This window comes from Eriocheir sinensis, chromosome 8 (assembly GCF_024679095.1).
Source record: "Eriocheir sinensis breed Jianghai 21 chromosome 8, ASM2467909v1, whole genome shotgun sequence".
NCBI lineage: Eukaryota > Metazoa > Arthropoda > Malacostraca > Decapoda > Varunidae > Eriocheir > Eriocheir sinensis.
Genome location: NC_066516.1, coordinates 11,909,654 through 11,924,012, shown reverse-complemented (window position 1 = coordinate 11,924,012; position 14,359 = coordinate 11,909,654). Strand labels below are relative to the sequence as shown.

The following is a 14,359-nucleotide window of genomic DNA, read 5'->3' as shown; positions in this document are numbered from 1 at the left end:
GTTATATTAGGTTAGGTTAACCGGAGGGCGGCATGTGACTTAATAGCCGTCACTTAAACAATCCTGCATGCGCCACCACCGGGCTAAGGGACAATCACTAACAACCCCCCAAAACTGAAGTCTGAAGAGGCAACAGTAGCCTCTGTCACAAAAAGAAGCCTAAAGGTGTCATAGGAAAACGTAATTTTTCTCAATTCTCAAAGTTCCCGAAAATTCGCATGGAAAGTTTCCCAGTTAAAAATTCCGGGGAATTTTACAACCCTAGACTGGATGTCTGGGTGTGTAAATGGGGTGTGGCCGTAGATTGTGGTCAGGGTGTGACTATCCTTGGTGGGGCGGAGCAAGTATGTCCGGGATGGAGTAGTAACGGAGAGCAAAAGTGTGGCTTGAAGGCTATGGTGTGGCCGCGAAGTATGGTGATACAGAGAGGAATATTCATGTGTTGTAGATATTGAAGCTTGCATGGCGTGGTGGTGGTGTAAGGAGAAATACTCTTCCCTGTGGTGTGAGAATGACTGCAGGGTGTGGCGAGAATGTGATGTGGCTGGTGTGGCTGCCTGTGTTTGGTGTGGTTGACTGTGTTGAGCATGGTGGTGCTGCAAGGGTGGCAATGGTATGGTAATGTATCTATGACGTAATACTGAGACCCCACTAAAATAAAAATATGATGAGGATTGATGAAGGAAAAATTGCCGATGAGGGAGAAAGAAGATTGTGGAAAGTACTTGTAGAGATGATGATGATGATGATGATGATGACGATAGGTGACGCTGGTGAAGGGGTTGGGGGTGTTGTAGGGCTACTGGTGATGATGGTGTAGACTGAAGAGTGTGCGACAGAGGAGGGTGGAGGGGGCGGAGAGAGGAGGGAAGGAGGAAGGGAGGGGGAGAGGGGACCAAAAATGCTGCGCGAGTCACTTCATAATAGTAAGAGACAATGAACAAAGCCCCGAAGTCTATCCTCTTTTCTCATCCTCCCGCCACTAATTGCTCCGCCCCTTCCCTCCCGCCAGCCGCACTCCTCGCCTCATTATCTCTCCATCTATTACTCTCTCTCTCTCTAGTGGTCCAGTGTAACACGAGTGACTCCTTTAATTGAAAAGTAAGCTCGACCGTCACTTCCTTGAACTTAATATTAACTAGAGTTGAAATGCACCGTTTTAGAGCCATCTGACTAATGTAGAATCACTTACGTTTAAGGACAGACCACCTAGTCTGGACCTTGGGGTCTGTGTGGTCTGATTTTCCATGTAAATTTATGTAAATCTCTCTCTCTCTCTCTCTCTCTCTCTCTCTCTCTCTCTCTCTCTCTCTCTCTCTCTCTCTCTCTCTCTTCTCACAACATGGCCATTGGAACACAAACCTGGCAAAGGAAAGAAGGCCATGTATACTGAAGGTAACACTGACACTGATGATGCCACCTACAATGAATGGAAAGTTTACATGGATAAGGTGTTTGCGGTGGAAGATGAAGACTTTGACGAAGCGGTGCGCGAGGCTGGGAAGTCTGTGATGTCGCTGCTTCAGAAGAGGAGGAATCCTCTGATGTCGCTGCTGCAGAAGAGGAGAAAGCCTCTGATGTCGCTGCTGCAGAAGAGGAGAAAGCCTCTGATGTTCCTGCTGCAGAAGAGGAGAAAGCCTCTGATGTTCCTGCCGCAGAAGAGGAGAAAGCCTCTGATGTTCCTGCCGCAGAAGAGGAGAAAGCCTCTGATGTTCCTGCCGCAGAAGAGGAGAAAGCCTCTGATGTTCCTGCCGCAGAAGAGGAGAAAGCCTCTGATGTTCCTGCTGCAGAAGAGGAGAAAGCCTCTGATGTTCCTGCCGCAGAAGAGGAGAAAGCCTCTGATGTTCCTGCCGCAGAAGAGGAGAAAGCCTCTGATGTCGCTGCTGCAGAAGAGGAGAAAGCCTCTGATGTTCCTGCCGCAGAAGAGGAGAAAGCCTCTGATGTTCCTGCCGCAGAAGAGGAGAAAGCCTGATGTTCCTGCTGCAGAAGAGGAGAAAGCCTCTGATGTTCCTGCTGCAGAAGAGGAGAAAGCCTCTGATGTTCCTGCCGCAGAAGAGGAGAAAGCCTCTGATGTTCCTGCCGCAGAAGAGGAGAAAGTCTCTGATGTTCCTGCCGCAGAAGAGGAGAAAGCCTCTGATGTTCCTGCCGCAGAAGAGGAGAAAGCCTCTGATGTCGCTGCTGCAGAAGAGGAGAAAGCCTCTGATGTCGCTGCTGCAGAAGAGGAGAAAGCCTCTGATGTTCCTGCCGCAGAAGAGGAGAAAGCCTCTGATGTTCCTGCCGCAGAAGAGGAGAAAGCCTCTGATGTTCCTGCCGCAGAAGAGAAAGCCTCTGATGTTCCTGCCGCAGAAGAGGAGAAAGCCTCTGATGTTCCTGCTGCAGAAGAGGAGAAAGCCTCTGATGTCGCTGCTGCAGAAGAGGAGAAAGCCTCTGATGTTCCTGCTGCAGAAGAGGAGAAAGCCTCTGATGTTCCTGCTGCAGAAGAGGAGAAAGCCTCTGATGTTCCTGCCGCAGAAGAGGAGAAAGCCTCTGATGTCGCTGCCGCAGAAGAGGAGAAAGCCTCTGATGTTCCTGCTGCAGAAGAGGAGAAAGCCTCTGATGTCGCTGCTGCAGAAGAGGAGAAAGCCTCTGATGTTCCTGCTGCAGAAGAGGAGAAAGCCTCTGATGTTCCTGCTGCAGAAGAGGAGAAAGCCTCTGATGTCGCTGCTGCAGAAGAGGAGAAAGCCTCTGATGTTCCTGCTGCAGAAGAGGAGAAAGCCTCTGATGTCGCTGCTGCAGAAGAGGAGAAAGCCTCTGATGTTCCTGCTGCAGAAGAGGAGAAAGCCTCTGATGTTCCTGCTGCAGAAGAGGAGAAAGCCTCTGATGTTCCTGCTGCAGAAGAGGAGAAAGCCTCTGATGTCGCTGCTGCAGAAGAGGAGAAAGCCTCTGATGTTCCTGCTGCAGAAGAGGAGAAAGCCTCTGATGTTCCTGCCGCAGAAGAGGAGAAAGCCTCTGATGTTCCTGCTGCAGAAGAGGAGAAAGCCTCTGATGTTCCTGCTGCAGAAGAGGAGAAAGCCTCTGATGTCGCTGCTGCAGAAGAGGAGAAAGCCTCTGATGTTCCTGCTGCAGAAGAGGAGAAAGCCTCTGATGTTCCTGCCGCAGAAGAGGAGAAAGCCTCTGATGTCGCTGCTGCAGAAGAGGAGAAAGCCTCTGATGTTCCTGCAGAAGAGGAGAAAGCCTCTGATGTCGCTGCTGCAGAAGAGGAGAAAGCCTCTGATGTTCCTGCTGCAGAAGAGGAGAAAGCCTCTGATGTCGCTGCTGTAGAAGAGGAGAAAGCCTCTGATGTTCCTGCTGCAGAAGAGGAGAAAGCCTCTGATGTCGCTGCTGCAGAAGAGGAGAAAGCCTCTGATGTTCCTGCTGCAGAAGAGGAGAAAGCCTCTGATGTCGCTGCTGCAGAAGAGGAGAAAGCCTCTGATGTTCCTGCTGCAGAAGAGGAGAAAGCCTCTGATGTCGCTGCTGCAGAAGAGGAGAAAGCCTCTGATGTTCCTGCTGCAGAAGAGGAGAAAGCCTCTGATGTTCCTGCTGCAGAAGAGGAGAAAGCCTCTGATGTCGCTGCTGTAGAAGAGGAGAAAGCCTCTGATGTCGCTGCTGTAGAAGAGGAGAAAGCCTCTGATGTTCCTGCTGCAGAAGAGGAGAAAGCCTCTGATGTTCCTGCTGCAGAAGAGGAGAAAGCCTCTGATGTTCCTGCTGCAGAAGAGGAGAAAGCCTCTGATGTCGCTGCTGTAGAAGAGGAGAAAGCCTCTGATGTTCCTGCTGCAGAAGAGGAGAAAGCCTCTGATGTTCCTGCCGCAGAAGAGGAGAAAGCCTCTGATGTCGCTGCTGCAGAAGTGGAGAAAGCCTCTGATGTCGCTGCTGCAGAAGAGGAGAAAGCCTCTGATGTTCCTGCTGCAGAAGAGGAGAAAGCCTCTGATGTCGCTGCTGCAGAAGAGGAGAAAGCCTCTGATGTTCCTGCTGCAGAAGAGGAGAAAGCCTCTGATGTTCCTGCTGCAGAAGAGGAGAAAGCCTCTGATGTCGCTGCTGTAGAAGAGGAGGAAGCCTCTGATGTCGCTGCTGTAGAAGAGGAGAAAGCCTCTGATGTTCCTGCCGCAGAAGAGGAGGACCTGCAGCGGGGCCACGGCGTCAGCATCGTGCGGGTCAGGCGAACCCTGCATATCAAGGGCCACAGAGACGCCGTTCTGCGGTGCTACCGCCACATATGCGAAGAGATCGCCGAGTGGCGGAGGCACGAGGCCGCTGAGGCTCAGTAAGCGACCCACAGACATGCCTGTGACCCGTGACGGACGCCTTACCACCGTGTTTCTTAGCATTTCTTATCATTTCTTGTCTTTCTTATCAATCTAGATATTCTGTTGTTGCTGTTGTTGTTGTTGTTGTTGTCAAACCCACCTCCCAGCAAGATCACAATAAATCACTCGGTTCTGCAGAGTCATTGTGATCCGGTTTAGAGTTTCGGGTGAAAGCGCTGAATGGAGCGGCTCAGATCCAGGATGAACTAGACAGATTGTATGATTGGGCGGGGAAGTGGCATATGGGGTTCAATATCGGAAGTGCAGTATTCTGAGTGTAGATAGAAGCATAACTATTGATTAAATGACACTCATCTAAGCAGGTCTAGGTGTGAGAGGGATTTGGTGGCATTAGTAAGCTCTGAACATCGTCGTAGGGCACAGGCTAAAAATCGTGCAAACAGGCTACTGTGATTCATTTCAAGGAGCGTAAGCAATAGAAGCGCCGAAGTCATCCTCAAGCTATATTTAACATAGGTTAGACCTCATCTAGATAGGATAGGACACGTAGTAATGGGTTTAAATTGGATACATTCAGATTCAAAAAGAACCTAGGCAAGAATTGGTTTACCAGCAGAATGGTGGATGAGTGGAACAGGCTTGGCAGCCATGTTGCGAGTGCCAATACGATACATTTAAAAAAAAAAAAAGTTAAGATAAATTTATGGATAGTGATGTTAGGTGGGGTTAGGTTCACTGGAGCTGCCCTGCATAGGCGTACCGGCCTCTTGCAGACTCCTTAGGTTCTTATGTTCTCTCTCTCTCTCTCTCTCTCTCTCTCTCTCTCTCTCTCTCTCTCTCTCTCTCTCTCTCTCTCTCTCTCTCTCGTTATCCCCAGTAAACAACCTCGCCTTGGACCATTTCATTCTTTATCCTTCTTTAACTCCCTTCCCTCTCTTCCTCTCCTTCTCTATCACATCTTTTCCTTCCCTCTCTTCCTTTCCTCTCCTCTATCTCACCTTCATCTCATCTCAATGTCCATTATCTCTTTCCTCCTGCCTTAACCCCCATTCCCCTTCCACTTCCCCTTCTTTCGCTCCCTCCCTCTGCCTGTGACCCTCCCCCTCCTCCCTCCTTCCCCCCTTTAATCCAGTATCCATTAACCCTTTCTTCCTTAACTCTCCACTTCCCCTTTCTTTCTCCTTCCCTTTCGTCCTTTCACCTTCCTTCGCTCCCTCCCTCCCTCTGCCAGTGACCCTCCCCCTTCCCCCCTCCCTTCCCCTCTCCCACTAAACCACCTTGTATAGAAGTCTACCTGCACGAAACTAATTAAGACACGAGGATTAATATTCCCCGGCAGCAACACGACGCAGGCGAGTTATTTAAGACACAGGACGAGGCAACAGACTCCATCAAGGCCAAGATGAGTCCAGACCACCAGAGACAGGCTTAGGGGGAGGGGAGAAGAAGAGTGGAGAGAGGAGGGAAAGTCGGGAGAGAGTTAAGGGGAGGAGGGGATGGGCAGGTGGAGAGGAAGAGAAGAGGAAAGATGGCACGGCTCGGGAGAAAGGGGAGAGTAGGTGGGGAGAAGGGAGAGAGGGCAGAGAAGGTTGGGAGAAGGGATAAGAGTGGGGACAGGGTTCAGGGAGATGAGGGGAAGTAAAGGTGGGGAGAGGAAGGGAAGAGTAGTGCCAAGGTTTAGGGGGAGGAGGGGAGGGAAGTTGGGGAGAGGAGGAGAAGAGGAGGGGTGCTGGGGTTTAGAGGGATAAGGGGAAGGGAAGGTGGGGAGAGGAGGGCAAGGGGAGTAGTGCCGAGGAAGGGGGGTTCAGCTTCTCTTAATGTTGGAGTGGGTGTAATTGACCTCGGAAATAGGGGAAGAGATTAATACTATTGCAGAAAGGAGAGTGAGGGAGTGAAAGGAAAGGGGAGTGAGGGAGTGAAGGGAAAGGGGAGTGAGGGAGTGAAGGGAAAAGAGAGTGAGGGAGTGAAAGGAAAGGGGAGTGAGGGAGTGAAAGGAAAGGGGAGTGAGGGAGTGAAGGGAAAGGAGAGTGAGGGAGTGAAAGGAAAGGGGAGTGAGGGAGTGAAAGGAAAGGGGAGTGAGGGAGTGAAAGGAAAGGGGAGTGAGGGAGTGAAAGGAAAGGGGAGTGAGGGAGTGAAAGGAAAGGAGAGTGAGGGAGTGAAAGGAAAGGGGAGTGAGGGAGTGAAAGGAAAGGGGAGTGAGGGAGGAAAGGAAAGGGAGGAGGGAGTGAAGGGAAAGGGGAGGAGGGAGGAAAGGAAAGGGGAGGAGGGAGTGAAGGGAAAGGGGAGGAGGGAGTGAAGGAAAGGAGAGGAGGGAGGAAAGGAAAGGGGGAGGAGGAGTGAAAGGAAAGGAGAGTGAGGGAGTGAAAGAAAAGGGGAGTGAGGGAGTGAAGGGAAAGGGGAGTGAGGGAGTGAAGGGAAAGGGGAGTGAGGGAGTGAAAGGAAAGGGGAGTGAGGGAGTGAAGGGAAAGGTGAGTGAGGGAGTGAAAGGAAAGGGGAGTGAGGGAGTGAAGGGAAAGGGAGGAGGGAGGAAGGGAAAGGGGAGGAGGAAAGGAAAGGGGAGGAGGGAATGAAGGGAAAGGGGAGTGAGGGAGTGAAGGGAAAGGGGAGTGAGGGAGTGAAAGGAAAGGGGAGTGAGGGAGTGAAAGGAAAGGGGAGTGAGGGAGTGAAGGGAAAGGGGAGTGAGGGAGTGAAGGGAAAGGAGAGTGAGGGAGTGAAAGGAAAGGGGAGTGAGGGAGTTAAGGGAAAGGGGAGTGAGGGAGTGAAGGGAGGAGGGAGTGAAAGGAAAGGGGAGTGAGGGAGTTAAGGGAAAGGGGAGTGAGGGAGTGAAGGGGAGTGAGGGAGTGAAAGGAAAGGGGAGTGAGGGAATGAAGGGAAAGGGGAGTGAGGGAGTGAAGGGAAAGGGGAGTGAGGGAGTGAAAGGAAAGGGGAGTGAGGGAGTGAAGGGAAAGGGGAGTGAGGGAGTGAAGGGAAGGGGGAGTGAGGAAGCTCAGGAAATGGGGAGTGAGGGAAATGCCTGAACAACCGGGATGGAAGAGTAATTTGAGGTATGCAAGAATAAATAAAAAAAGAAAGTGTGACTATAATATTTGGTGGAAAATGGAGAGCAAGGGACCTCAAAGAGACGAGTTGATGAATGGTATCGGAAAATAGGGAGTGGCCGGGCTAACAAACTGGAGAGTGAAATAGAGAAAGAGAAGAGAAGGTAAAGAAATGGATACAGAAATGTGAAGTGATTGCGATGCTGAAAAAAAAAAGTGACTGAGAAATAAGACCAATAACATAAGGTAAAGAAATTTATACATACAGAAGAATGAAATGTGTGCGATGCTATGAAAAGAAGGAAACAAAAGCTGAGAAATAGAGACTGAGAACATAAAGTAAAAATATGTATATATATTGAAATGTGAAGCTGTCATACTAAAAAGTAAACAAACAGAAGACGCTCTGCGAAAAAAAAAAAAAACGAACGATCATAAAGTAAAACTAAATGTATGGGTTGAAAATTTGTATTACTATTATTAACATTACCATCATTATTATTATTATCATTACTGTACATTAGGCGGTTCAGCAGGAGAAGAGCAAAACAGATGATTATTTATACATTAACAAATTTGGGTGTGTAAGCCACGAAATGTCTTGGGAATATAAGCCTGGAGCGATAAGAAGTGAGAACGATTTTGCACACTACGGTTAGTCCACATGCTAAAAGGAAAAACAGAAAAGAGAAGGAAACAACTCAAGGAAAAAATAAAAACAAAAAAGCAAAAACTCAAAAGCCCTCAAGGACGTAGGTAGAACATCACTAATAATAGGAGAGAGAAGGGAATGAGGGCAGCGGTGCACGGGGTCTGGTTAGGGCACGTCTTCAGGGTTATTAGTGCAGCGGTGTGTCAGATTCAGGAGGATTTGGAGCTTAGCAGATGAATGGAAGTAGAACAGCACAATTAGTAGGTGGGAGAGGGATTGGAGGGAGGGGGGGGTACCTAGGAGATGGGAAGGTGGAGAAAAGGAGAGAGAGAGAGAGAGAGAGAGAGAGAGAGAGAGAGAGAGAGAGAGAGAGAGAGAGAGAGAGAGAGAGAGAGAGAGAGAGAGAGAGAGAGAGAGAGAGAGAGAGAGAGAGAGAGAGAGAGAGAGAGAGAGAGAGAGAGAGAGAGAGAGAGAGAGAGAGAGTGTGTGTGTGTGTGTGTGTGTGTGTGTGTGTGTGTGTGTGTGTGTGTGTGTGTGTGTGTGTGTGAGATCAATGAAGATGGTAATATAATCAGGTGTAATATGTCGGTGGCCTGATAGTGGAAGAGTAATGGTGGAGGGAAGAAGTGGGGAGGAGGGAGTAGGGAGGAAGTGGGAAAGGAGTGGGAAGTCTGGAAACAGGTGGATGAAGAAGAGGTGGAGAATGGGGAATAGAAGTGAATATGGAGTAAAGATGGTAGGTAAAGGATAGTCTGGGAGAGTTAAAAGGGAATCAAGGAATGGAGACTGAAGAGTATGAGCAGATGGGGTGGAGGAATGGTTACTGAACAAAGTGGACAGGGAATGAGGAGTGGGACCTATACAGAATGAGAAAATGGATGGGGAATGAGGAATGGATACTGCACAGGCTGGAAGAAAGGACGGGGAATGGAAAATGGATGCTGTACAGACTGAGAATGGATGGGGAATGAGGAATGGATACTGCAAAGACTGAGAAGGGAAAGAGAATGAGAAATGGGTACTGCAAAGACTGGAAAGGGAATGAGGAATGGGAACTGCACAGACTGAGAATGGAAATAGAATGAGAAATGGGTACTGCAAAGACTGAGAATGGAAATAGAATGAGAAATGGGTACTGCAAAGACTGGAAAGGGAATGAGGAATGGGAACTGCACAGACTGAGAATGGAAATAGAATGAGAAATGGGTACTGCAAAGACTGAGAATGGAAATAGAATGAGAAATGGGTACTGCAAAGACTGAGAATGGAAATAGAATGAGAAATGGATACTGCAAAGACTGGAAAGGGAATGAGGAATGGGAACTGCACAGACTGAGAATGGATGGGGAATGAGGAATGGGTACTGCACAGACTGAGAATGGATGGGGAATGAGGAATGGGTACTGCACAGACTGAGAATGGATGGGGAATGAGGAATGGGAACTGCACAGACTGAGAATGGAAATAGAATGAGAAATGGGTACTGCAAAGACTGAGAATGGAAATAGAATGAGAAATGGGTACTGCAAAGACTGAGAATGGAAATAGAATGAGAAATGGGTACTGCAAAGACTGAGAATGGAAATAGAATGAGAAATGGGTACTGCAAAGACTGAGAATGGAAATAGAATGAGAAATGGGTACTGCAAAGACTGAGAAGGGAAATAGAATGAGAAATGGATACTGCAAAGACTGGAAAGGGAATGAGGAATGGGAACTGCACAGACTGAGAATGGAAATAGAATGAGAAATGGGTACTGCAAAGACTGAGAATGGAAATAGAATGAGAAATGGGTACTGCAAAGACTGGAAAGGGAATGAGGAATGGGAACTGCACAGACTGAGAATGGATGGGGAATGAGGAATGGGTACTGCACAGACTGAGAATGGATGGGGAATGAGGAATGGGTACTGCACAGACTGAGAATGGATGGGGAATGAGGAATGGGAACTGCACAGACTGAGAATGGATGGGGAATGAGGAATGGGTACTGCACAGACTGAGAATGGATGGGGAATGAGGAATGGGAACTGCACAGACTGAGAATGGATGGGGAATGAGGAATGGGTACTGCACAGACTGAGAATGGATGGGGAATGAGGAATGGGAACTGCACAGACTGAGAATGGATGGGGAATGAGAAATGGATGGGGAGAATGAGAAATGAGGAATGAGAAACAGAGAGGGAGAATGGATGGGGAATTTAGAAATGGGGACTGAACAGACTTAGAATGGATGGGGAATATGGAATGGATACTGCACAGGCTGGAAGGAAGGATGGGGAATGGAAAATGGGTACTGAGCAGACTGGGGGAATGGATGGGGAATGAAAAGTGGGTACTGCACAGACTAGGAGAATTAATGAGGAGTGGGGAATGGATACATCACAGACTGGAAATGGATGAAAATAGGTACTACAGACAAAAAAGGGAAGGAGGGAAGGGAAATGAGAAACGGGGAAAACACAGACTGGGAGTGGATGAGGAATGAGAGAGCAGAAGGAGGAGTCAGGTAAGAAAGGAAGGGAGAGGGCAAAAAGAGTAGCACAGTCCCCCCTAGCGAGACCGAGAGACGTTCGCAACTTTTTCTCAACCTTTTCATCCCGGCTTTCAAAACTTTCCCATCATCATCGATCGACCTGTTTCCGACCAAGCGTGAAAGGGAGCGGCGGCTGTAGTCGTCCGGAAGGCAAGTGAACGCGACTAAGGAAAAAAAAACAGGCAAATAAGCAATGAGCCGAATCCAATTAAGACCTGGACCCATACGATGACGAATAGGATGATGACAACTTTTTTTCCCACTCATAAATGACAGTCTAGCCCGGCACTTACAAACGCGTCTGACCCAGCACTTAGTCCTCCACTTAATAAATACATCTAGCCCACCACTTAGAAACGACAATCTAATATACCACTTACATACAAAAGACAGTCTAGTCCACCACTTACAAACGACGCTCAAGAATCAATATCAAGGATCATAACAAGCAGGATCAAAACTGTAAAAATCATCAGGGTGTCACAGTCCTATTATACGAACAGTCCTAACAACCTAGCAGTCCTAAGATAAATAGATGAAGAGACTGTCTACAAGAGGAGGGGAAGGCTTTTCATAGGGTGCACAGACAATTCCTCTTGATCGTATCAGAAGAAGAGATCATAATTCAGTTAAGGCGAAGATTAACGATGCCCTCTTTTATGATACACATGATTTATACGCTGTGAACTAAGAGGAAATAATAAAGGAATAATGTGGTAATGTTTTTAGAGATTACGTATTATATCAAACTAAACTATCAAGCATAATTCAGGGTGGCTTTAAATCAATAATGCCCCCTTATATAAAACAGAATAACACACCATATTTTTTTTACAACAAAGGAGACAGCTCAAGGGCACAAAAAAGGAAACAATAATAAAATAAAAAAAGCCCGCTACTATACTACAACATATATCAAACGGAGACTCAGTCGATGAAAAAGTTACCCAATGGGAGAGCAAAAAAACAAGACATATAATCACTTAACTCGTACTAATTGGGCCACTAAAACAAAGGGCGGTTAGCTCGTTATTGTGGGTTAAGGGGGGGCAAGGCAACACGTATGGGAAGGTAATAATTCATAACAACGGGCACAGGACTTACGTAACAACCCTGGCTAGGAGGCAAGTGTTATGAAAACCGACACAGCTGGGCGGGTAAGAGGAAACGAAAAAAGAGGAAACATTACACTTTCTCGAAGGAGAGTGAGCCAGGAGGAGGAGGAGTAGGAGTAGGAGTAGGAGGAGGAAGTGGAGAAGAGGAAAGAGAAGGAGGAAAGAAAAGAGAAAACCAACAAGAGAAAAGAGGAGAGAAGGACCCAAAAGAGAAAATAGGAGATAAAAAAAAGGAGAGTGAGCCAGGAGGAGGAGGAGTAGGAGTAGGAGGAGGAGGAGGAAGTGGAGAAGAGTAAAGAGAAGGAGGAAAGAAAAGAGAAAACCAACAAGAGAAAAGAGGAGAGAAGGACCCAAAAGAGAAAATAGGAGATAAAAAAAAAGGAGAGTGAGCCAGGAGGAGGAGGAGGAGGAGGAGGAGGAGGAGGAAGTGGAGAAGAGGAAAGAGAAGGAGGAAAGAAAAGAGAAAACCAACAAGAGAAAAGAGGAGAGAAGGACCCAAAAGAAAAAATAGGAGATAAAAAAAAAGGAGAGTGAGCCAGGAGGAGGAGGAGTAGGAGTAGGAGGAGGAGGAGGAAAGAAAAGAGAAAACCAACAAGAGAAAAGAGGAGAGAAGGACCCAAACGAGAAAATAGGAGATAAAAAAAAAGGAGAGTGAGCCAGGAGGAGGAGGAGTAGGAAGTGGAGAAGAGGAAAGAGGAGGAAAGAAAAGAGAAAACCAACAAGAGAAAAGAGGAGAGAAGGACCCAAAAGAGAAAATAGGAGATAAAAAAAAGGAGAGTGAGCCAGGAGGAGGAGTAGTAGGACGAGGAGGAGGAGGAGGAAGTGGAGAAGAGTTAAGAGGAGGAGGAAAGAAAAGAGAAAACCAACAAGAGAAAAGAGGAGAGAAGGACCCAAAAGAGAAAAGAGGAGATAAAAAAAGTAGAAAAGACCAAAATGAGGAAAGAGGAGAAAAGAGAAGAGTGGACAAATGAAAGCTGAGTAAAGGAAGCGGGTAGAGGAAAAGAGAGTATAGAAGAACAAAAAAGGGTGTGGGGGTGAGGGAGAGGGAAAAAAGGGTAGGAGTGAAGGAAAAAAAAGGGAAAAAAGGCTCTGGGAAAGGAGAGTATTGTAAGAACCTCTGGCCGGCGTTTTATGTGCCACGAAAGAGCGTTGAGATAATTGATATTGATAGTGGTGGTGGTCGTTGTGGTGGTGGTGGTGGTGGTATGGTGGTGGAGTGATGGTAGAAGTGGTAGTAGCAGCTGGTTCTGGAGTTGGTTACTTTAGTACTTTAGTATAGACATGGGTAAAAAACATATGGTATGGTCCATAGCAAAAGACAATGGGCCGTGGAAAGTGGTGATGGTGATGGTGGTGGTGGTGGTGGTGATAGTGATGGTGGTGGTGATGGTGATGGTGGTGGTGATAGAAATGATAATAAAAGTGGCAGTAACAGAAGGCTTATGGACCTGATGGAGTGCCTCCTATTGTCCTTAAAAACTGTGCCTCCGTGCTGTCACCCTGCCTGGTCAAACTCTTTCGCCTCTGCCTGTCAACATCTACCTTTCCTTCTTGCTGGAAGTATGCCTTCATACAGCCTGTACCTAAGAAGGGTGACCGCTCCAATCCCTCAAACTACCGTCCTATTGCTTTACTTTCTTGTCTATCTAAAGCTTTTGAATCAATCCTTAACCGGAAGATTCAAAAGCACTTTCCACTTCTGACCTTCTATCTGATCGTCAGTATGGGTTCCGCAAGGGGCGTTCTACTGGTGATCTCCTAGCCTTCTTAACTGACTCTTGGTCATCCTCTCTTAGCCGTTTCGGTGAAACTTTTGCTATTGCGCTGGACATATCAAAAGCTTTTGATAGGGTCTGGCACAAATCTTTGCTTTCTAAACTACCCTCCTACGGTTTCTATCCTTCTCTCTGTACCTTTATCTCCAGTTTCCTTTCTGACCGTTCTATTTCTGCCGTGGTAGACGGTCACTGTTCTTCCCCTAAATCTATTAACAGTGGTGTCCCACAGGGTTCTATCCTATCTCCCACTCTTTTTCTGTTGTTCATTGATGATCTTCTTTCCAAAACGAACTGTCCTATCCATTCCTACGCCGATGATTCCACTCTGCATTATTCAACTTCTTTTAATAGAAGACCAACCCTTCAGGAACTTAACGACTCAAGGCTGGAGGCTGCAGAACGCTTAGCCTCAGACCTTACTATTATTTCCGATTGGGGCAAGAAGAACCTGGTGTCCTTCAACGCCTCAAAAACACAGTTTCTCCACCTATCCACTCGACACAATCTTCCAAACAACTATCCCCTATTCTTTGACAACACCTAGCTATCACCTTCCTCAACACTAAACATCCTCGGTCTATCCTTAACTCAAAATCTCAACTGGAAACTTCATATCTCATCTCTTACTAAATCAGCTTCCTCGAGGCTGGGCGTTCTGTACCGTCTCCGCCAGTTCTTCTCCCCTGCACAGTTGCTGTCCATATACAGGGGCCTTGTCCGCCCTCGTATGGAGTATGCACCTCATGTGTGGGGGGGCTCCACTCATACAGCTCTTCTGGACAGAGTGGAGGCTAAGGCTCTTCGTCTCATCAGCTCTCCTCCTCATACTGATAGTCTTCTACCACTTAAATTCCGCCGCAATGTTGCCTCTCTTTCTATCTTCTATCGATATTTCCACGCTGACTGCTCTTCTGAACTTGCTCACTGCATGCCTCCCCCCCTCCCGCGGCCCCG

At 47.7% G+C, this 14,359-nt stretch overlaps 1 protein-coding gene across 1 annotated transcript in view; it reads left to right on the top strand.

Annotated features, from left to right (window-relative positions):
* Positions 1 to 511: 511 nt before the first annotated feature.
* The window catches only part of LOC126995345 (uncharacterized), a 28,281-nt gene continuing 14,433 nt past the window's right edge, over positions 512 to 14,359 (top strand). The window contains exons 1-2 of the mRNA XM_050854824.1: positions 512 to 613; positions 4,131 to 4,279. Coding sequence (XP_050710781.1) covers positions 512 to 613; positions 4,131 to 4,279 — 251 coding nt within the window. The remainder of the gene's footprint in view (positions 614 to 4,130; positions 4,280 to 14,359) is intronic.